Genomic DNA, 21,862 nt, shown 5'->3' with positions numbered 1-21,862 from the left:
GCTGCTTCGTGCCTCGTTGAAAACTAAACCGCTGCCGCTAGCAACCAAGGTAGGTTACTATAGTATTATTTCATTTTTCTCTATCCGTGTATAAGCCAATTAACCTCAAACTCAGAGATAGTTTCTCGTAATGCTTGTCTCAGCACACGATGGTAACTGTTTCCCCCAACGATATACGCTCCGTCTCCGTAACATGATGCCCAATGATAGATGCCCGATTCCACAGTGCCTCTCTCCCTCTCTACTCCTCCTTGGCGGCGGGCGCCGTTCCGCCGATTCGCTTGCCGTAAAACACAGTGCCTGACAACCAGCTGCCGAGGCATGAGCCCGCATATAGACCACAGACGATAGTCACAGGCCACCTCTGCCAGTCTCGGTCCCAGTCCAGGGGGATAGGCACGGCGCCCAACCATGCGCCAAGCACTGCGCCAAGCAGCCCGCCCAGCGTCTCGTCCAGAGGCGCAGACACGCCAGCCACCGCAACCAGGGCCTGGTTATCCACTCCGCGAGCGTAGATAATGGGGAAGACTCCAAGGAGGGCGAAGTGAGCGGCGCAGAGGAACGTTTCCAGAAAGTGGTCTAGGAGCGGCGCGCCGAAGAGGATGAAGAGGGCGTGGATAACGGGGGTCGTAATCGTAGTGAGGACCAAGGCGAGGAGAGCAGTCTAGACGTATCAATGTTAGCATAATCTTCATTTCTACTCCATACTACAATCAATCTTCTTCAATTGGGTGTTGGGTGGGAAAAATGCGCACCACCAAGGAGCTCGTTCCGGCCGCCTCCGGCTTCTTCTTCTCGCCAGGACGGGGCTTCTTGACCCCCTTTGCCTGCTGGGAACCCGCTGCTGGCAGGCACAGCACCACATATGCCACCTGGACAACCGCCACGACAGGCACGGCGGACTGCAGCGTCAGGGCTGGCTGGGCCACCAGCTCGTTGAACTGAGCTGCCAGCAGCCCCAGCAGGACAGCTACCCGGCCGAAAGAGACGCCCTTGGACAAGGCATTGTTGAACGTCGGGACGGCGGCAATGGTAGCTTTCGGCTTGCTGTCGGTGGCCTGGGCCGAGGCGTCCTTTGCCAGTGCTGACGACATGGTGATGGGGTCTACCAGCGGCATTATCGTGGTCTCTGGTGACTGAGCTGTTTGGGAGATGGAAGCTGTTCCGAGGCAAGGTTTGGTAAAGTCGCGATCACGTGACTGTGTACTTGAGCTGCGTCTTTCACTGACTCGCTCACAGCAACCACCAAGATGAATTCGAAATACTCACAATTTTTTGAAAGAAGAAAGGAAATTGAACAGATACATGTTATCAAACTTTTCATCCATCATTTACGAAGCCATGGATTGAGAGTACGCTATTTTCCAATGATAAGATTCACCAACTTCTCACTTAATCCCCTCTCTCCATTACCTGCACCCACATATCTGAGATGGTAAACAATCCAAGGTTGTTCAATGCCGTCCACGGCTTGGTCGGGTTGATCAGGGCAAGGTCAAAATTACGAAGGAGCTATTAAACCAGTGTCAACGCAACTCGATGTGCGACTAAATATCACCTTTGCCTCTCTTCGCCAACAAGACGTACCTCGAATACAACCTTCTCAAGCTCCATCCGAGCGACATCCTTGCCTAAGCACTGCCATTTTCCATAGCCAAAAACCAATTCGTTTGTACGAAGCATGGTGGCAAGCTTGTCTTTATCCTCTTCGAACCAGCGTTCTGGACGAAAGGCCTTGGCGTCGTCGCCATAAATCTCAGTGCTGCGGTGCATTGCGAGCGCAGAATATCCGATGTAAGCGCCTCCAGGTAAGAATACGTCCTTGCCATCGACATTGACGGTGTCTCCTCCGGGTGGTACATCTCGTGAGAAGATGTTTGCGACCGGGGGCCAGACTCGCATGGCTTCACGGATGGTGGCCTGCAGATACGGAAGCTGCTTTGCCTCGGCGTGAGTGATGAAGCCGTCCTGGGGCGTTTTGCCATTTTGAACGGCTTCATCGATTTCTTTCTGTAGTTTGGCGTATACTCGAGGATTCGTTATGACATGAAGCAAAGTACATCGGATCCCGCTTGCAGTGGTATCGGAGCCGGCAACGATCTGCTCGAGAGCCTCAGAGCGCAGGTCGTCGCCTATTACGCCGTGACGGATAAACGATGCCAGCATGTCTGATTTCTTATCTGTGGGATTCTGGAGCCGCTCGTCGACATGGCGGAAGCACGCTGCCATCAGCCTGCCGAAGCCCTTGCTGTCCTCTGCCGACGGGGCTACGAAACGACCGATGAAGGGGGCCTGCGCGATCCAGCTGAAGCCCAGAGCAGCCGCGAAGTTGCCTATACGGAGTCCTTCCTCGCTAGACTGGAGCAAATCCTCTACGTCGGCATCTCTTTGCAGCATGCCGAATGTCTTGCCCGTTCCCACGGCGCTGATGACGTCCAGGGTGAAGAATTGGACTTTTCTTGCTAAATCCATGGGCACAATCTTGGCAGTTGTGGAAATGTACTTGGATTTTACCAGGTTGAGGAAATCCCGAAGATGCTGGTCAATGGAATCTTCGATATCGAGGTTCTCTCTTCCAGAGTACTTGCAATTGCGTGATGATTAGTAAAAGTCTTGACTTTCCAACAGAAGTACGACGACAACATACACCCGGAGCCAGTTGCTTTCTTCTATAGTCATGCTTTGCGTTGTCGGACTGCGAAAAGACGTTGTCACGTCGGTACTCAATGCGGCAAGCTGAATAGTACCACTCGGAGCGCTTATATCCAGGCGAGTTGTTTACATGAGTCCACACGTCCGGAGACGAGGTGACCAAGATATTTGGTGCAACCCTTGCTATTGTGCCTGTCATTCATCATATTATAATAGCAATTAGCAAATATCTAATGCGTCAAACCAGACCGGGCTTGCCATCTTCTGAAGCAAGGGAGGGGGTTCAATGTCGAACCATATTTCTCACAGACTTCGCCATAAAACTCATGGCATCTCTGTTGAAGCAAAGCCTTTCTATGAGGCCAATTGGTGAAGTTGGTCAAAAAGGGGCCGGGAAAGGACCTCAGTCTCGCCCAGGCAGTGACTCTCCCTGCGATGAAGTATGCGAGGAGGCTGCCAACGAATAGGACGAGGTATCCTGGAATTCCGGCAAATCTGTCCATCATCACGCATTTACATGCAGAGTAGAGCCTGTGATATGAATAATAGATGATTCCGAAAAGATTTCAGATTTTTCAACAAATCTTTAAACCGCCGTTCTATGCTCTACTGCAAGCGGCAGCTAACAGCAGTTACACTGTGGAGCGGAGCAAAGATGGGGAAGTGCCCGCCGCTAGACTCTTCGCGGGGCGGCCCGAACCTGGTCTTTGAATATAGCGTAGAAAAAGGCGAATTCAAGAAAGAAACTATGAGCGTAGTTTATCCTTCAGAAGTTGTGGAAAGAGGGGAGGAAAGGAAGTGAAATAGCAGAGTGAGGAGGCGTACATGTGCTCACAGTGCTCTGTAAGACTACAAGCTAGGCGTCACGACGTCTTCCCCGGACTGTGTAGCGCTAGAGTAAGCACCTTGTCGACGCTACTGCACAGTTGCTTTACCCTTTCCATCGTAAAGAGGGACAGTAATTGTGATCTGTTGTATCGGTACCACCCGGGGTTAGTCACGAAGAGGGGATGCTACGATGCTGGATGGCTCTGTGCGTTGAAGATGCGGCTAGATGACTGCTTGGTAGTGGTGGGAACAGGGTTCGGACTATCCATGTTGCTGCTTTTTACAGAAATGTGAGCTTATTGATTTTAGACTATTGTTTCAGCGTGCATGAGCTGAAGATTTACATGACATGGATGTTGGATTACATGTATGCATGTCCCATCTCCCCTGAACGCTTGGCCGTTGGGAATGAGCACATTGAGATTTGGTTGCGGCGCTTGGTATGCTATACGCGAGGCCATGGAGACAGATAAGAGGCTCAATAGTATTTTTCTACTATAATAATATACGCATAATTTCCAAAAGCTGGTCAACGAGACGCCTTGTGGTGTATCAAAGCAGTGGTAATACACCCATGCAGGAATAATTGAGAGAGCACACGAATATTCAAGGTAATGTACATGGGCTCGAGCTACCAGAAGGGCGAAGAAATCAATCAATCAATCAATCAATCATCCGCTCCAAAATTGTATCGCATAAAACAGATTCCATGATACAGGGCAAGCAATACACGCAATGTGACAATGCCGTCAAGTCATGCCGCCACCCGCCCTGTTGGCCACGTGGAAAGGTGACATGAACGCTTCCTTGACAGGCATAGCCTCAGGTGACAGCTCTTAAATCTTGTGCAAGGGTTCGAGTGCTTTTGTCAAAATTCTCAGAATGAACGTTAAAGAAAAAAAAGAAAAAAAGACAGAAGGGAAGCAAAACGCTGTGGGGGTAGCCAAATCAAAATGCCAGAAAAAAACAAAAAGAGACCCAAAAAATATATACAACGAAGATGAACAAAACTGCTCTCTGGGCTATGGCTTTCGTGAAAAGACATTTGTACTACATCCATGCATTAGCAATTGAGGAAGACCTGATTATTAGAAAAAAAAAAAAAAAAAAAAAAGGCACATACCATATGTAGTACGGTCTATTCCTGTGGTTGTGCAACGCTTTGCGAAATTCCGAGACAAGGATTTGAATCTCAATGTAGCCCCAGCCCATAATCTCCTTGAGCAAAAACAGCGCAAACCCTTCCAGGCTCTCGTCCAGAAAGGCAAGACTGTACGCCCCAATCTGCTTCATGGTGGGATCGCTGCTCCATGCGCCAATGGGCACGGCGTAGTTTTTTTCAACAACGTCGACGTAGCCCGCCGCCTGCATCAGCTTGCGCATCTGGCCGTCCTCGCCGACGCGCAGCGGCTTGCCCATGCGCTCCGAGGCCTCGAAGAAGACGTTTGCCCAGCGCTTGTAGATGTGCTTTGGGTCGTCGCGGATCTCGGGCACGTCGCTCAGCACCATGATGTTGTACTCAAAGTTCTCGACCCAGCCGCCCGGGATGGTGGCGCGGAAGGCCTGCTGGTAGAGCGCGCCCCAGTCGCTGATGCAGCCGTAGAGGCCGCGGATGTGGATGTAGTCGAAGGACTCGGGCGCATACGTCCACTCGAGCTGCGCGTCTTCGATGTGGAACATGCAGTTTGGCGGCACCCACATGGGCTGGATGGGGCTGATGTCGGTGCCGATGATCTCGGCGGACGGGTAGGCGTCGGACATGTCGATGGCCCAGATGCCGGTGCCGGTGCCGACGTCGAGGACTCTGGTGGGCGGCTTGGAGAGCGGCGCCTCGAACAGCCTGTCGCCGAGGACCATGGTGATGAAGTGGTGCGAGATGTCGAGGCCATCGTTCTGCCGCTCGTCGTTGGGGGCCCAGTACTGCGTCGTCTTGGAGTTTTGGTATGTGCGCCCGTGGATGTTGCGGTAGTCGTATATGCTGTCGGTTAGAGAGGCGGTTGATGAGGCGCTGCAGAATTTGGTCAGTATTAATATGCCTCGGCGCATGGAATGTATATCGCGCAGTGCTTGGGTCGACCTACTTGTCATCCTCGTCACTGTCTACGCCAGAGTCACCCTCATTGTCATGCTCCTCCTGGTATTGTGCGCCCGTTAGTATACGTTGGAAAATAGAGAAGAAATTCACCATATTTTCGCAGCCGCAACGTCAGTTTGTCAAACATACAAATGGGATTTCTGTCGTGGGCACCTCGCCCGGTGCCGCTGCTGACGGCTGCGCGGCATCAGGAGATGTCGGCGCTGGTGGTGATTTGGTGGAGGAGCCGCCTCGTGGGCTTTTTTCGGGGGACTTTGGACTGGCCATTGCGGTCGCGCGACTGCAGGTGATGGACGACGTTGGCGCCAATGGCAGAATTCGCTGAGTCGTCTACTCTTTCGCCAGAGAGATCCGCGCATGCGCATTAATAACGCCGGCAAAAGACGGTTATCTCCCCTCGCGCAAGAAAATTGTCCGTATGCGACTGTTTGGCGGTTGCTGGTTGTTTGTCACTGCGCACAAGCAGGCTGGGGGGCTCAGTTAGCAGCCTTTTAGCGCAGGGAGCTGCCGTCAATCCTGGCATCTTCCCTGAGGCCAGCTGAGAACTAAGCTTGGAAGACGACTATGGACGCAATTTGCCTAGTTGAGGCGTCCAAGGGTCCTGTTTTGGATGCCAAGTCCACATGCAGGTTTGGCAGTCTTCGATTAGCAGTCGGGATTTGTCTTCTAGAAAGATGGCCATAGCACCCAATGATCTCGGTTCATGTCTACATGTACTCGAGAGCCAACGCTGGCTGCTGTTTGTTTGTGCTTACGGCCGGTCAGAGGGACAGAAAGACAGTGCGAATGTGCTTATGTTTGAATGCCAAGCCGCCATGCTGCATTGTTTATAGCATTCGTAATCTTGACCTGCCTTGGCCATGAATCCCTATCGTGGTGGAGTTTTTCAATGCTACGAACGCGTGGTGCCTAGTAGATATGCGGGGGACCAGCCCAAACAGGAAATAGAAGCAGGATGTCAGTTGAGGAGCAGAACGGGATACAGTACAGAACACGGTGTGGCAATAGGTTGCGATAACGACTACCAAGTATATAAGAGGAGTCTTTTATATCTCTTTCGCTTCATGTTGACAGATTTATTTTACACTTCTTCAGAGAAGAGATGCTCGCTCAGGCTATCATTGGCCGGCCAATCCCAGCATTAGCTACTCAAATCATGGTCAGAAAGTGTATGTACCAGCTACCAATTTCTCTTAATTATAGTCCTCATATACTGTTTCTCAAATTACCGTATTCTTTGACCTGAAGAATAGCAAATAAATTTTCAGCTCTACAGACCTAATACCTGTCATGTTACGACAACAAATGTTTGCTCTGAATGTGCGGAGGATCGTATACCCTGTATTATGCTGCGGGGAGACATGAGAGCGTGTTAGCTCGCCTGCAGTGTTTGCCTCTGTGAATCAGCCAGACAATTGTCTTTCTCAACCTTACTGAATGACTGGTATGTATAAGTCATAGTTAAGGTATGAGAGCAGTAGCACTGCTGTAGTCACATTAGTAAGAAAAGCTGGAAGAAGCTGTACGAACCTTCTTGGAACTATACTACCTACCTAGGTAGTATTGAAAAACATCGAGCACCATTCAGCAGCACTGCCTAGAAGATTACAACAAATAGACTATGAGGGCGGGGAGATAAGGAGAAGAAGAAGAATAATCTGAAAATCAAAAAGTAGATGTTAAAGTAGCCAGGTAGTGTCATCTTTTTTTTGGGTTACCTTGCAATTGTATTCCCACTGTACTTGTAGTCCTAGCTTACTGTCGCTCTCAAATCCATACCGAGAGTCCTCCGTGAGCTGTCAATCTGAATCTGTTCCTGCAAAGCATTGATGATATCATATATTTCTCAAGATTACGAAGTCATTCAAACATCTTGAAATAAAGCAGAGCTGGGTTTTGAGCCACGTGCCCAGACGCAAATCGACCCGAGGAAACGAGATCGGTGCTGGCCGACCCTCATGTCCGGAGCGGTAGTCGGGCAGTGCGCCGCTGCGGCTGGAACCGGACGCTGAGCTGATGCCGCAGTCGCCGCAAAACACTAACAGTGAAGGTTCTCTTAGACAAATCAATCCGCTTTGTTCTCTTCGCAATGTTCTAGCAGTCAATAGAAACGATGCGGCATCGCCTGATGACTCCTTTGTATGGAACTGAGCATGTTTGAGCCGGAATGTGCGTTGTGGCAGCAACGGCGATGAAAAGTCTGTTGTGTTTTTCATGGTTTGCCCAGATCTTTGGGATAGCGCCATCTACATGTACACCAGATAGATGCATCTGAGTTTCTGGCCTGCTAGCAGAATCGCTTTGGATGGTCTCTTCTCATGCAAGGACAGCACACCGCGCACCATCAAAGCCCGTGGGATCTCTGCGATCCGAATAGTAATCGTCTTGCCGTGATTTGACGTCGCAAGAGATTTCCCCAGATTACGTAGCAGAAGCACAAGGGCAAACCTGGCCACTCAGAGATGCGGCCGCTGAAAGAGTGGTATGATAATTCTGCAACATCGCCTTCTCCGGGCGCGAAACCTAAGGTAAACCAGCTCATAATAGGAAACTGCAGGAAGCGTAGGCTATTATGGGTTCCAGGATATTCCGCATTTGGGATGAACCTGGGCGTCAATCATGCGGCGGCTCTTGTCTCCACGCCGCCCGAACTTCTGGATCTTCCATTACATGTGCCGTGCTATTACTGTACCTCTCAGCAAAAAAAAGAAGTCGTAAACGCCAGACGACCACCCCCTCTCCGGCATCCTCCGGAGTGGCACCACCGACCGGGGTGTTGCTGTTGGCCGCTTATTCCCACAAGCTCCCAGGTCCCCAGAGCCGAGCCCGAAAGCCGTTAGGTCGTGGGTAAGGCTGGCCAATCGCCAGGCGGCGGCTTCGTAACAGTGACAGTAGTATGTCCTGACAGTGGTGTGATATTCTCCCAGCTAGATGTGCGGCATCTGCCCACAATCTGGCGGCAAGGGAGGTCTCACGAGAGCGGAAGCAGCGCCAAAATTGACATCATGAGGGTGGATGGGGGAGAGGAAAAAAAAAAAATGAAAAATCAAATTTCGGATGGTGGCTGCGCCGCATGGCGTGCGGCGACTTGCGATGGATTGCTGGGATACATAATGTTCGGGTTGGAAGCCTCGAAGTTTGCTTTTTTTTGGTTCATCATCACAACATCTACAAAACAAAAACATCATCCACAGAGGATCACCTCTCTACTCAATTCTTGTTTTATATTCTACAAACATCTCTGCTCAATCATATATACCGAGTATAATATCTTCAAGACTCGAAATCGAATTTGATTGCATCTCCAATCTCTTCAACTTACACACAACACAAAAAAACACATCTTTCAAACAATTCTCAACATGTCTGCCGCCGTCCTCACTCGTACTGCAGCCAAGACCGTCGCTCGCAGACCTGTTTCGTTCATCATGCAAATTCGAAGCATGGGCCGCGCTTTTGAGCACGCCCCTTATGAGCGGGTTCCAGTCACCGTGAAGCCTGCAGCTCCTGACTATGTCAAGGAGGTTAGCTTTGTCTTGGGCAAGATCGTCACGTAAGCTACTCTTGATAAAGAAACGTGGTATTTCAAAAGGGGTTTTCTTTTACTAACATTCTTCTTTTCTGCAGCTATGTTCCTACCTTTGGCCTGTTGCTGGGCTGGCCTGCTCTTGCTAAGTGGGCTGTTGACGGACACGTCTAAACGAGCTTCAAACATTGTTAGCGGGCGATGGCATAGAACGGGACTGAAAAATTAGATTTGTCCATCTTTTGACTGTATATATATCTCGGGCGTTTAGGTGGACTTGGATACAACGCATATTTCGGCGCAACACGCATTTAAATAATGGAATTCCTTATGTTGATTCATGCTAAAGTGTCATTTTCAATAATTGTGATTTTTCTCATGTATGAATAACTTATTTCAACATTCTAGGATAACAAACATCTTCTGCTCGCCTTCGCTCATTGTTTTGCCTTTTTCTTTGGTTTCAAATACATCATATGAGAGTAAGTAGCCACTGTCCTTAGGTCTAGGGATGTTTGCTGATACCTTTTTAGAGAATGATTGAAGCGTATTGTGCAGACCTGGATAATGTTATGGCAGTAGGTAAACTCCATTATGCATTCAGCAGAGCTCACGCCCTCACCTGATGATACTAGTCATACTGGTAGATTTATTATACGTGGATTTCGAGCTTCAGGTATAGCTAATACATAGGTACAAAAGACACATTCGATTGCGACTTTGACTACCTGTCCAATGACATAGTACCGATAGACCCTGAACTTGTGGATGGTACGTCTGTAGTTGTTAGTGACGATATACCGCAGGCTCCCTTACGCGTCCGCTCTCTCTGAAGGTATCACACGAAGAGGACCTCTGTCATCCAATTACAGCGTCCAAACGCAGTCGAGCAACGTCGATTTGCCTATTCCCGAGGGACCAGCGATAGCAGTAGTCTTGCCCGCGGGAAATTCTAGGTCCAGATTATCGAATAATACTTTTCCGCCAAAGTTGATCTTGACGAGGTTAAAAACCACATTGCGTTGGTCCCAAAGCATATTCGTCGGCAGCACTGCGGTCAAAGTCATTAATGATGTTACCACTGGTCTTCGTTTACCGAGGACAGGGGAGGCCTTGCTTCCATTCGCACCTCAAAGCACACCGACTTGGTATACAGCGGCATCACCACCAGTCATGGCCAGCCTTGCCATCACTGACCCAAATATGTAAACTGCGATAATGACTTGTTTTTTTTTTAATACGCCTTTTCTTAGTGTTATATGCTAAAGAACATATTCATCGAAATGTTTTATCCAAAACAACCCAATCGAGCCGTCTTTTTCTTTGTTTATCCCCCTCATTTCCGTGTTTCTGCATAATTGTTGATTCCATGTTCTTGTTCAACCCTCTTTTGTCATTTCTCAGACGGCTTCAACCTCGCAACTGATTCTTGTCTGCCCCTTTTCTGCCAACCCCTTTTTTCGCCAACACTTTTCAGCGTTAATCAATCTCTTTTCAACCTCTTTTCTGCCAGCCGCTATTTTCCTCCATCACTTCTTTTCTCGACTCATTTCGCTTCCCAGCCACTATTTTTTTTTTAAATCTTCCACCCCTCCACCCCCATTCCCCCTTCCAACTTCTCTTTCCATGCTCCTTTTCGCGTGAGACATCTCACGCCTTGAGAATCTTGACAAGCTCAGCAACGATGGCATCTCCCGCTTCTGCGGTGTTCGTGTTGCCGCCCATGTCCTTGGTTCTTAGACCGCCGTCAATGGCAGCGCGGACCGCGTCCTCGACGATTTTAGCCTCGTGGGCGAGGTTCAGAGAGTACCGGAACATCATGGCAACGGAAAGGATGGTGCCAATGGGATTCTAGCAACGATGTCAGCTCTGTACTTGCAGCGAATAGATTATAATCGCCCGAAACGGGGTCTTGACGTACGACAATCCCTTTCCCTGATATGTCCGGCGCACTCCCTGTCATCTACGTTAGTGACTGAAGTCTACAAAAGGGCTCGAGTGGAGAATAGGAGTCTCACCATGAATCGGTTCATAGATGCCAGGCACTTTGGAGCCCGAGCTCGGAATCCCGCAGAGACTCGCGCTCGGGAGGAGCCCTATGCTTCCAGCTATGGCGCTCGCCTCGTCGCTGAGAATATCCCCTGAAACTCGTTAGCTAAACCGCCTTCGAGGTGGACGAAAGGCTTTGCTCACCTGCCAAGTTGGGCGCTATCATAACGCCATTCAGCTGCGTCGGTTTCTTAACCATGATCATGGCCGCGCTGTCAATAAGCTGATGCTCGACCTTTAGATCGGGGAACTCGTTTTTGTAGACCTCGTCAACCACAGAACGCCAGAGTCTGCTTGTCGCCAGCACGTTCGCCTTGTCCAGCGAGATGACCCGCGACTCTCCCCTAGTCCTGGCTAGGTGGCCGCCCAGCCGTGCGATACGCTCGACTTCTGGTTTCGTGTAAACAGTTGTGTCGAATGCATTATGCCCATCGTACTCTTTTCGCTCTCCAAAATACAGGCCTGAGGTTAACTCTCGGACCAACATCATGTCGAGGCCGCGGCAGAGGGACTCCTTTATGGGGGAGGACTCGACAAGGGCGTCGGAGGCGAAGAAGCAGGGACGGAGGTTTCCATAGGCGCACATATCACTGCGTAGCTTCAGGAGGCCCTGCTCCGGGCGGACGGCGCCGGTGCCCCATTTGGGGCCACCAATGGCGCCGAGGAGCACGGCGTCTGAGGCTTTGGCGGCGGCGAGGGCCTCGTCTGTGAGGGGGGTGCCGGTCTGGTCGATGGAGCACTGGGGAGAAACGCCGAGGTTAGCAAGAGACTTCTCTCGTGGATGTCTTTGGGCCCGTGTAATCCGTCGTCGGGGGACGACTTACTCCTCCGAGCAGGTGGTCCTGCAGATTGAATTTGCCAGCAGTCGGGCTTAGCTCCTCGACCGTCTTGATAACCTGAATATTGCGTCAGACGTGCTCAACTGCAGGTCGCAAATACCAGACTCGTACCTTGATTGCCTCAGCAATGACCTGTCAAATAACCAAAGTCAGCCTCTCACCGTCCAGAGCCGAGGGTGGGAAAGCTCGGCAGTAGCTACATACCTCTGGGCCGCAGTGGTCGCCCGCAAAAACAACAATGTTGTGTTCCGCCATGATGTAATACTTGTATGACGAAGTTCGTCCAAAGAAGGGTCGGTCTCGTGTGACGAACCACGGGAATGAGTTGAAGACGAGAGATAACGTAGGAACGGAGATTGCAAAAAGAATTGAAGAGGGAATTGAAAAATATATTTGACAAGATGTATGGTAGAGCGAAGTTGGGGACGGTTTGTTCGTCCGATACGGCAAGCTCTCGCTGGCAGCGCACCTTGCCCCGCCTCTGCCAATTTGGAGGAGATACCTCCCCCACCTGCCGAGATCGGAGAGGGAGGAATTTCTTCCAGATTCGGTCGGCGAGCGTCACCTCTCACAGCCTTAACCCGCTTTACAGCCTACAAGGATGACAATTATTGCATGCAGTACAAGTCCTCCTCTCAGTGAAAGCTTTGATTGGCTCACACTAGTAGTCGCATCTACCATCGTCGCACTATTCCTCATACTAATCCTCGTGTAGTACATCACCTAGAAAGTCAACAAAAACATCATCGTAAACAGCATCAACATCATCACATCAGCCCTTTAAAGAGGCTGCCGGCTGCTGCTGCTACTATTGCTGCTGCTGCTGATGCCCTTATTTTTTTCTTCCTTCAACAATGCCCTTCTATAACAACACCTCCCTTATCCATCACGACTGATATCTACGAAGCCCCCTGCTATCGTCAGCAGTCTCAACCTTCTATTGGGCATACATAAGGATCAAAGAGGAAGATTCTGACATGTTGAGTCACCCAGCAACAACTCATTTAGCAGCAGTGATAGCGGCCGCAGCCGCAGCCGCAGCCCTCTTCCCAAGGCCACAGATCAGGGCAAACGCCCTAGAGCCCTGTTACAGACGATCGATCCCAATGAGCAGCCAACAAAAGGGACTAGCCAGGACGATCGAATTCGTATACTAGCGCTAAGGGACTACCTATACAGACCTAATGCATGAGTGACTTCAAAGTGCGGAATATGAGCGATATGTGCATCCGCAACGCAGGCAGCGAAATGACAACGCCATGAATTTGAAGAAAATACGTAGTCTTTGATATGGCTATGGATTCGACGGCCTCGTCTCTGACCAATCGAGGTACAGCTTCCGCTCCGAGAACCGCCAAACATTGTCCGTCTCCTTCTTCAAGACATCCTGGTACCGCAAACTTGCCACATACATCTGTCGGTGGCCGTCCTTCTCAGACAAGTGATATGCAATGCAATATGTTTCTCCAAAAGCAGTCCTGCCGTCCGGTCCGATGTCGATGGTGCTTTGTCCATTGAAGTGCGTTGTGTGGGCGTAGCCGCGCAGAAACTCAAAGACTGGTCGCAAATCCTCTCGTTTCTCGACGACTTGCGAGGGCGACGTTCCTTCTCCTTGCATGTATACTGAGAACTTGGTTTTATCGGTGAAGAGGGACATTTGCTCGTCTGGCAGGCGGCGATCAGCACAGTGAGCATATCGATCAATGACTTGACGGATGGCAATTCGATCCCGCGCTTCCTCGGAGCTTAAAGAGAGATTTGCTGCCATGGTGAAAATTAGTTAATGGGGAAAATGACGAACAAGAGCAATGAATTGATATCGTATTTCAGTTCAAATGATGGGAACTGCTGTCAGGTTCTTAAATGCTGCCGTAGTGATCATCCGTATTGTGGTTCGCAAATCTTGAAAGAGAGCCTTTGGCTCTGCATGCAGATAACATAAGCTCTTAGCATATCCAAACGATGGCTTTCTGCAGGCATTTTCCAAATTCATGAGCGGCGATTATCTCATCATTTACTGAATTGATCATGATGTGGTCATCAAGCAATGCTGCTTGGGTAAGTCATTGCCGACGAAGTTGCACTAGCTCTTAATAATTTTTTTTTTAGAAAATTATCCCGATATGATAGACGATGTGTCATTCGAATGTTTTTGAATGCTTAGATAAGGCTATGGCAGCTGGACTCAGTCTTATTGATTGACCGACATATTCATAGACGGTTGAGCAGGGCTGCTGCGCGCTTTACATGAGCACTTGATGTAAGCGACCTCAGTGTCAAGAATTCAAACTTCAATTATACTACCTTGAGTAAGTGCTTACGTTGAATGTAAACGAACTATTCTTATGAGAATCAGAATTACTTGAATACATACTTTACGAGACTATAGCTTGATGAGACCTGTAGAGCACGGCGATTCCTAATGATGCAGGTGCTTGTTGTAGTGCTGCCTAGGTAGAGCTGGATTGTAGCCTGACAGCCGCTAAAATACAGGCGCTATGGAGAGGCTTAGGCAGTAGAGACCATGACATCGCAACCTGAATCTCGGAAGCGTCACGTGGATCCGCTTTTGGCCATCTCGCGTTATCGCTACGCGCTTCTTCGCCGGCTTCTTGTGGCATTTTTGCCGTTTCGGCTTCAAAAATGGCAAGGAATGTCGTTGAGATATCAGACGATGAAGAAACGGACTCCCCTTCCGAGGATGGGTTCGAGGGATCGGCCAAACCGCCTCCTCCAAAAAGGAAAATCGAACCCGAGGTAACGGAAAGGGTTCAGTGGACCGAGCCCGACTTGACGGAAAAGGTTCAGTGGACGGACGAGTCAGACAATCTGCCCCCCAAGCCAAAGAAACGGAAGACAAAACGCAAATCCATCAGGAAAAAGAAGGATGAAAAGGATAGCCGGAGAAATGGCCGTGCAGAGGATGATTCGGAGGACTTGGATCTCCCCGACTACTTGATTGAGCGGAGGAGAGATTTTGACGCCAAGAGGAAAGTATATCATGAATCAGCACTGATGCTGCCGCCTGATTACACTGATATCGAATTCGATGAGTCAAAGAGGCTTAGTGAGCTGAAAGAGAGGCCAGATTTTGATCCAAGAAGTGGCATCAAACCGTCTCGGCCGTACAGAGATATCGAGCTTCCTCAGTCAGGCGGTCTTATCCCAGCATCAATTGCGCAATATCTGCGTGATTATCAGGTTGACGGCGTTCGGTTTTTGCATAAGAAATTTGTATACCAAGAGGGAGGCATACTGGGAGACGACATGGGCCTCGGCAAGACAGTTCAAGTCGCCGCTTTCCTAACAACTGCTTTTGGGAAAACCGGTGATGAACGAGATGGAAAGCGTCTGAGGCAAATGCGGCTATTTGGCGACCGGTGGTATCCCAAGATACTCATCGTCTGCCCCGGATCTCTTATTATGAATTGGAGAAACGAGCTGAATCGATGGGGGTGGTGGCATGTGGACGTGTTCCACGGCGCAAACAAGGACGATGTACTCGGCGCAGCTCGGGCAGGCATGCTGGAAATTATGATTACAACATATGAGACTTACAAAAACTCTCGCAGCTCCATCAATATGGTGCAGTGGGATGCCATAATCGCAGACGAATGCCATCGACTCAAAGACCGCTATTCGGAGACTACTAAAGCAATGCAAGAAGTCAATGCGCTTTGTCGGATTGGTTTGACGGGAACCGCTATTCAAAACAAATATGAGGAGCTCTGGACATTACTGGATTGGACCAACCCGGGCCATTTTGGCGCCAAGGCGGAATGGTCAAATGCCATCACAAAACCTTTGACTGTCGGCCAGTCCCATGAGGCAACAGTTGCGCAACTAAGCCTCGCAAGGCAGACGGCGAAGAAATTGGTTCAAAACCTCCTCCCTCGATACTTTTTGCGCCGCATGAAGTCTCTGATTGCAGATCAGCTGCCGAAGAAGACTGATCGAGTGGTCTTCTGTCCTCTTACAGATTTACAGCTGGAAGCATACGAAAACTTCCTTGGCAGTGCAGAAGTAGCTATTATACGGACTGCCTCAGAAGACTGCGACTGCGGGAGTGGAGGCAAGAAGGGCTGGTGCTGTAACGAATTTCTCCCAAACGGCAGACGCTGGCAAAGCGCTGTCTTCCCCAGTATCATTGTTCTACAAAAGCTGGCCAACCATCTCACTCTGCTGGTACCATTGACGACTGATTTGGACGAGAAACATAAGTCAGAGCTGAGGACACTACAGACTTGCATGCCTGACACATGGAGTGTGCTCTATGAGAAGCGAGATCGGATTAGTAATCTGGTCAATCCGGAGTTTTGCGGCAAGTGGAAAATCCTCAAGAAACTGCTCAAGTTTTGGCATGGAGGCGGAAACAAGGTTCTGGTATTTTCTCATAGCGTGCGATTACTTCGCATATTGCAGCATCTCTTCACCAACACGAGCTACACTGTGAGCTATCTAGATGGCTCCTTGAGCTACGAAGCGCGCCAAGATGTGGTTGACACGTTTAATTCGGATCCCACTCAGTTTGTGTTTCTTATATCAACCAAGGCTGGTGGAGTCGGGCTAAACATCACCTCAGCCAACAAGGTCGTCATCATTGATCCTCACTGGAATCCTGCATATGACCTACAGGCCCAGGATCGAGCTTATCGGATAGGCCAGACACGAGATGTTGAAGTTTTCAGACTCATCTCTGTTGGAACGATTGAAGAAATTGTCTATGCTCGCCAAATCTATAAGCAGCAGCAAGCAAATATTGGATATACCGCCTCGTCTGAGCGACGGTATTTCCGCGGCGTTCAGCAAGATACTGAACGAAAAGGCGAGATTTTTGGACTCAAAAACATCTTCACCCACCATAGCGACATGGGACTGCTCCGCGACATTGTCAACAAGACGAATATTGCTGAAGCCAAAGCTGGGGTACATTTGGCTGATGTCAACATAGAAGAGGCTGCGAAAGATGGGGAAGACTTGGGTGTCGTCAAACGCGAAGAAGACGGCGATTCCGAAGATGGAGGCCTAAGTCAGCTGGCAGAAATGTTGACCTCTAGTGACAAGCAAAAAGCAACTGGCTCTAAGAAAGTCAACCGCCCCAAAAGTGACGCTGTGCAGGCCATCCTTGCGGCAGCTGGTGTAGAATACACGCATGACAATTCTGAGGTGGTTGGATCTTCCAAGGTAGAGGAGCAGCTTTCACGGCAGGCAGCTGAGAGATTATTTGATGAGGGAGATCTTGCTGGTCAAGCTACTTTATTTGTCGATAGCGATCTGGATGAAGGTGATGGGATGCACAGCAAGTTTAAACCGCCTGAAGACGTTTGCTTGCGGCAATTTTGTGAGATGGCTAGGGAGTTTGGCTTCGCCAATGCTACGGATTTTGCTCTTATTGTGGAAAGTTGGACAACAGAAACGCGAAGGAACTGCTTGAATTCGTTCTACAAGAGACGCGAGGCTAAGCTGGAAAAAGAGGGTATCGTCAACCGCGAAGAGTCGCCGGCAGACATGCGGGCAAAAGCCCTGAAGCTTGAGCACAAGCTAAAACAGGATGCGACGAAGGATAATGAGGCAAGAAGCGGGGTAAAGCTCGAAGACCTGGAGCCTTGGCCTCAAATCAAGCACGAAGTGGTAAAAAAAGAGGAAGAGGAGGGGGAAATGACTGGAAAACTGCCGAGTGGCATGAAATACGAAATCAAAATGGAAACGAAGGCTGAAGATATCAAAGAGGATATCAAAGAGGAGAAGGCAGACGTAAAGAAACATGAGTTTGCTGATGAGGGGAAGCCGACACCGGGGGACGGAAAATCCAACAGGACGTCGATATTTCTTTTGGACGATGACGATGACGACGAGCTTTGAGAAAGACTTGCTGCTCAAATGAGAACATTCTAATCAGGGGTATTCGCTGCGCTCGCAAAGCGGTTCTTGAATCATGAAAATGGCTATTTCGTCAGAATGCCAATCTTGTGCGGCAAAACTTGATAAGGGGGCTGAGCCGCGAGCTGCACAAAATCAATCTCTTTGAAGGTGCCAGCCGCCCTGAGGGTCTTTTCGGTATCGCGACAGAGTTGGCACCCTCCCAGAAAGTGTGGCCAGACGAGGTTAACGAAGCCTGGCAAGTTGAAAGCCGTTAGTTTTTGGTATGATCATAATCGGGATAGATGCAAAACGTGGGCGCTAACTTACGCTGATATAGGCTGAGCAATGGGCCGCCGCGCCATACCTTGACGTGCTCATAGGCATACCAGCGACCTCCTGGCTTGAGCAGGTTGTACAGAAGCTTGATGTTCTTCTCAGGCTCGGGGATACTGCAGAGACAAAGGATGCTGACGATGCAGTCAACGCTGCCTGGCTCGATCTTGCCATTCCAAGCGGAGGGGTCGTCGACATATTCGATACCGACAGGGACAACGTGATATATATCGTCCATGCCGAGGTCCTTTACACGCTGTCCAAGCGCTTTGGCGGAGATGGGGTTGGGCTCCACGCCGTACATCTTGGTGATATGGCCACCTGTGGTTTTTCTGTGTCGAAGGCTTTCATTGTCGTGGGCGCTGTCGGCATTTTCGCGAAAACGAGCAAAAACGTCGGCATACATGCCACTTCCGGCACCGACCTCGATGACCGTACCATAAACCGGGGTGCTCACGACTTCATCATGAACGACACCAGCTTTGATACGACCTTCAAGGAGAGGAATGACGCGCTGCTCTGCATTGAGCTTGACATTCGGCCCGATGGTGGCCCAGAATGTGCCAAACAGAGCTTCTTCGAATCTTGCGATTGAGAGCAGAGCTCCATAATCCTTATCACGAATGAGACCCCGTATGGTGGCGGGTATATGACGGAAAGAGATACTCATGAATTGCCATGGCCCTATAAGATGTATGAAGGCATCCCAGATGGTAGCCAAGGTGTCCATGGTGAAAGAAGAGAGGACGGATGCCTTCCAGCACTCAGGGGACTTGTATAAATGTGAACGGCAAGATGGCGACTTCTATGGCGACCACCTGTGCTTGTCACAGGAATCCGAGAGGAAAAACACGGGAGCACAACAAAGCGAAAAGAAGAAACAGAAGAACGAGATCTTTAAGGCTCACCAGGGGGGCAAAAGAGGAAGAAGAGTGTGGGAGCCTGTTTGGATGTGGGCTTTTATACCCGGCACACACAGTGTGTCTACCTGGCACAAGATGCTCCAAGCACATGAGAGCCTAGCCCTTTCTCTGAGCATCCTGCGCCTTTTGCAAATGAAGCTACGGGGTGGGGCCGATGCTAGTGGAGTTACCGGCTTCAGGTCCTCCACTGGCGAAGATGAGATGCTTGGAGTCGTTGCGATTATGGTGGATGAGAATCGTGATATTTGAAGATGGGTTGTTTTATTGGATTATCGGGATGGTCTTGGCCTGGAATATCGTCAAGGCGTTCACGTATGGAGCTCTGATGATGGAAATAATGTGGCCGAGGATTGGAACGATTGTGAGAGCTCGGGAGAAAGATGGCGCGGCTTATCTTTGCGGCAGTATACCCCGGGAAAGAAAATTGAATGAGTGGTTATAAGACGCTTTTATACTTTGGGCAGAAGATGGGATAGAGAATTGCGACAGTTTGGTTACGTGAGAGGGGCTTTGACTTGTTTTACGATTAGTGAGCGCAGAGTGGCCATGTTTTGCAGCACTTGTCGTTGTGGCCTGCCATTCAAAGTCTAATGGAATGGATGCTGACAATCGATTGGCTAGTGAACCTGTATATTTGCAAGAGGGCACGAATAAAAATATCGAGTCATGTGTACGCAGTAGCTATGTTTCTCGGAGGACGATATGTATGAATCTCAATATTTCGATAGCGAACTGTGTGAAATGCCCTGTACAAGTCATCTGAGATTATACTCTACATCTCTTGCAATATCTGGCAGTAATGGCAACCAAAAACAGCCTAATTAACCAACCAAGCCGATAAACGCCAAATGCAGCTTCCTGGCAATATGCTCTCCTCCCATGCGCTGTGTCTAATGGACAATCAATCCCTCTCTTTGCACAAAATCTGACAGTCTTAAAAAAGCCCAAACCAAAGAGAAAAACAGTGTAAGAAAAGAGAAAACGAAAATGAAAGGAACAATCACAACAGCTCAAAATCATCCAGCTCATCCCTATACTTCATAATGTTCCTCTTAATCTTGCTTCCCACCGCCCACGTCACAAAGTCCTCCGTGTTCCTCGTCACCAGGTAGGCCGGATCGGTGATCTCGTCGACGCCGACGCGCACGTGGCCCTGCTCGATGAGCTTCGTGGCGGCCTGCACCGTCTCGGCCATGCGCAGCCGCGTCATGACGACGGGCAGGCGGCGGCGGGCAAAGGCGCTGACGGTGACGTTGTTCTCGACGGCGGAGAGCTTGGAGGCGGAGGAGAGGATGCCCATGTCGTAGAGCTTGTTGAGGAGCAGCTCTTCGTGCTTGCGGCGGGTGGGGTTTTCGGGGGGGAGGAGGGAGAGGCGGTGGGCGAGTTGGCGGATGGACTGAAATTGGACGTTAGGATATTGAAACTGGTGTTTGAGGAAGAAACACTGAGGGTATGGAGACTTACGCCGCAGAGGCGGTTGTACTTGTGGTAGTCTTCGGGGTTCTGGATCATGTAGCGCCGGCGGACGAGCTTGTCGCGGTGGTTGCTGTCTTGCTTGTATGTGAAGAAGTCTGTCTTGCGCAGGAGCTTCTGCTCGTGATGCTTGAGTTTTCGCACCATTTTGTCGGGAGCCTTGTGTCGTTAAGCAGTCGCTGTTACAATGCTTTCTGATGATTGATTCTCAAATTGAAGGACAGTCGTAGCCCGGTAAAAAGAGGAATTGGCTGGTATGAAAAGTGCTGATTACGAGTTATCGTCGATAGATTTGGAGGAGAGTATCGAAAATGAAAATCGCAGACAATTTTTAAGTGGGGCGTTGCGGTACCCTTCGCGGAAGAGTTCCGCCCGCCACCTTTCGCATTTAGCTCAACACCAGGATTTCGCCATCACCAGCTCTCCAAGCAACTCGAACGTGGACAGCCCAATTCTCCCGCCATGCCTTCTCTCGTGCCTTCACCCAGCGCCGTGCGCGGCCTCTCCATCCGCGCCTTCTCAACCACCGCAGCAGCCCGCCCCCCCCCCCGCGCAGACTCCCCCCACCGCCACTCCTCCACCAGCAGCCTCCTCTCCATCAACAACCCGACTTCTTCCTCACGATCGTCTGCTCCCTCACGCCAGTCGGCGCACAGGCCGAGCGAGGCTGCGTCCGACTTGATGACGAGATACAAGAAAGTGGGCCAGACGTCGCTGAGGAACAAGCAGACCCAGCTCGACATGATGCGCAACCAGAAGAACTCGAATGACTATCTGAAGCAGATGCCGCGAAGGTGGGACGCGGGTGATGTGTACTCGCCGCATGATATGAGCCCTGTGGAGATGCAGAAGTGGAGGAAGAGGTCGCCTAGAGGGGGGGATGTCGTTGATGCGTTGGGGATTCGACCTTTGGATATGTACAAGGTATGCGCCCCTTGATAGACTTGCACTGTCTGAAACGGGGGGTAAAGGCAACGGAAGCTAATACAGCGTGTAGAACTTCTCTTTGATCCAGGAATTCACCTCTACTTCTGGCCAAATCACTCATTCATCTGGCACGAGTCTTCGTCCCGTCAACCAGCGCAAGATTGCCAAGATGATCCGACGAGTTCAGGGCATGGGGCTGTACCCGACTATTCACGCTCACCCGGAAATGGTCAGGGACAACTTCTTCCCTGAGAGGAGATGAGAGACTTTGACTGGACAAAAAAAATGGCGCAGTGTGATTGTATTTTCTTCTTTGTTTAGAGCTGCCTTCTATGCATATGGCGCTCACGCAAGA

At 50.1% G+C, this 21,862-nt stretch overlaps 8 protein-coding genes across 8 annotated transcripts; 3 read left to right on the top strand and 5 right to left on the bottom strand.

Moving 5' to 3' along the window:
- Positions 1–241: 241 nt before the first annotated feature.
- Positions 242–1,118, bottom strand: TGAM01_v202754 (glycosylphosphatidylinositol anchor biosynthesis protein 11; the record flags this gene model as incomplete). The annotated part of the gene is made up of 2 exons (XM_018802210.2): positions 242–664; positions 756–1,118. The coding sequence occupies 2 exons, from the start codon at positions 1,116–1,118 to the stop codon at positions 242–244; spliced, it is 786 nt and encodes a 261-aa protein (XP_018664565.2).
- Positions 1,119–4,502: 3,384 nt separating this feature from the next.
- Positions 4,503–5,842, bottom strand: TGAM01_v202753 (UMTA; the record flags this gene model as incomplete). The annotated part of the gene is made up of 4 exons (XM_018802209.1): positions 4,503–4,530; positions 4,604–5,488; positions 5,562–5,614; positions 5,705–5,842. The coding sequence occupies 4 exons, from the start codon at positions 5,840–5,842 to the stop codon at positions 4,503–4,505; spliced, it is 1,104 nt and encodes a 367-aa protein (XP_018664564.1).
- Positions 5,843–8,937: 3,095 nt separating this feature from the next.
- TGAM01_v202752 (hypothetical protein) lies at positions 8,938–9,275 on the top strand (the record flags this gene model as incomplete). Its single annotated transcript, XM_018802208.1, has 2 exons — positions 8,938–9,128; positions 9,203–9,275. 2 exons carry the CDS (start codon positions 8,938–8,940, stop codon positions 9,273–9,275), a joined length of 264 nt encoding a protein of 87 aa, XP_018664563.1.
- A 1,476-nt stretch (positions 9,276–10,751) lies between these two features.
- On the bottom strand, positions 10,752–12,244 carry TGAM01_v202751 (3-isopropylmalate dehydrogenase; the record flags this gene model as incomplete). Its single annotated transcript, XM_018802207.1, has 7 exons — positions 10,752–10,952; positions 11,023–11,057; positions 11,120–11,242; positions 11,295–11,889; positions 11,975–12,046; positions 12,101–12,121; positions 12,194–12,244. 7 exons carry the CDS (start codon positions 12,242–12,244, stop codon positions 10,752–10,754), a joined length of 1,098 nt encoding a protein of 365 aa, XP_018664562.1.
- A 1,039-nt stretch (positions 12,245–13,283) lies between these two features.
- On the bottom strand, positions 13,284–13,757 carry TGAM01_v202750 (hypothetical protein; the record flags this gene model as incomplete). Its single annotated transcript, XM_018802206.1, has 1 exon — positions 13,284–13,757. The coding sequence occupies one exon, from the start codon at positions 13,755–13,757 to the stop codon at positions 13,284–13,286; it is 474 nt and encodes a 157-aa protein (XP_018664561.1).
- An 875-nt stretch (positions 13,758–14,632) lies between these two features.
- On the top strand, positions 14,633–17,851 carry TGAM01_v202749 (hypothetical protein; the record flags this gene model as incomplete). The annotated part of the gene is made up of 1 exon (XM_018802205.1): positions 14,633–17,851. One exon carries the CDS (start codon positions 14,633–14,635, stop codon positions 17,849–17,851), a length of 3,219 nt encoding a protein of 1,072 aa, XP_018664560.1.
- Positions 17,852–17,934: 83 nt separating this feature from the next.
- Positions 17,935–18,914, bottom strand: TGAM01_v202748 (hypothetical protein; the record flags this gene model as incomplete). The annotated part of the gene is made up of 2 exons (XM_018802204.1): positions 17,935–18,104; positions 18,179–18,914. The coding sequence occupies 2 exons, from the start codon at positions 18,912–18,914 to the stop codon at positions 17,935–17,937; spliced, it is 906 nt and encodes a 301-aa protein (XP_018664559.1).
- A 2,128-nt stretch (positions 18,915–21,042) lies between these two features.
- TGAM01_v202747 (hypothetical protein) lies at positions 21,043–21,769 on the top strand (the record flags this gene model as incomplete). Its single annotated transcript, XM_018802202.2, has 2 exons — positions 21,043–21,504; positions 21,578–21,769. The coding sequence occupies 2 exons, from the start codon at positions 21,043–21,045 to the stop codon at positions 21,767–21,769; spliced, it is 654 nt and encodes a 217-aa protein (XP_018664557.2).
- Between the last annotated feature and the right edge of the window lie 93 nt (positions 21,770–21,862).

Source organism: Trichoderma gamsii (assembly GCF_001481775.2).
Source record: "Trichoderma gamsii strain T6085 chromosome Unknown Scaffold_7.2, whole genome shotgun sequence".
Lineage (NCBI taxonomy): Eukaryota > Fungi > Ascomycota > Sordariomycetes > Hypocreales > Hypocreaceae > Trichoderma > Trichoderma gamsii.
The sequence above is the reverse complement of the archived record's forward strand: the minus strand, read 5'-3'. Positions and strand labels throughout refer to the sequence as shown.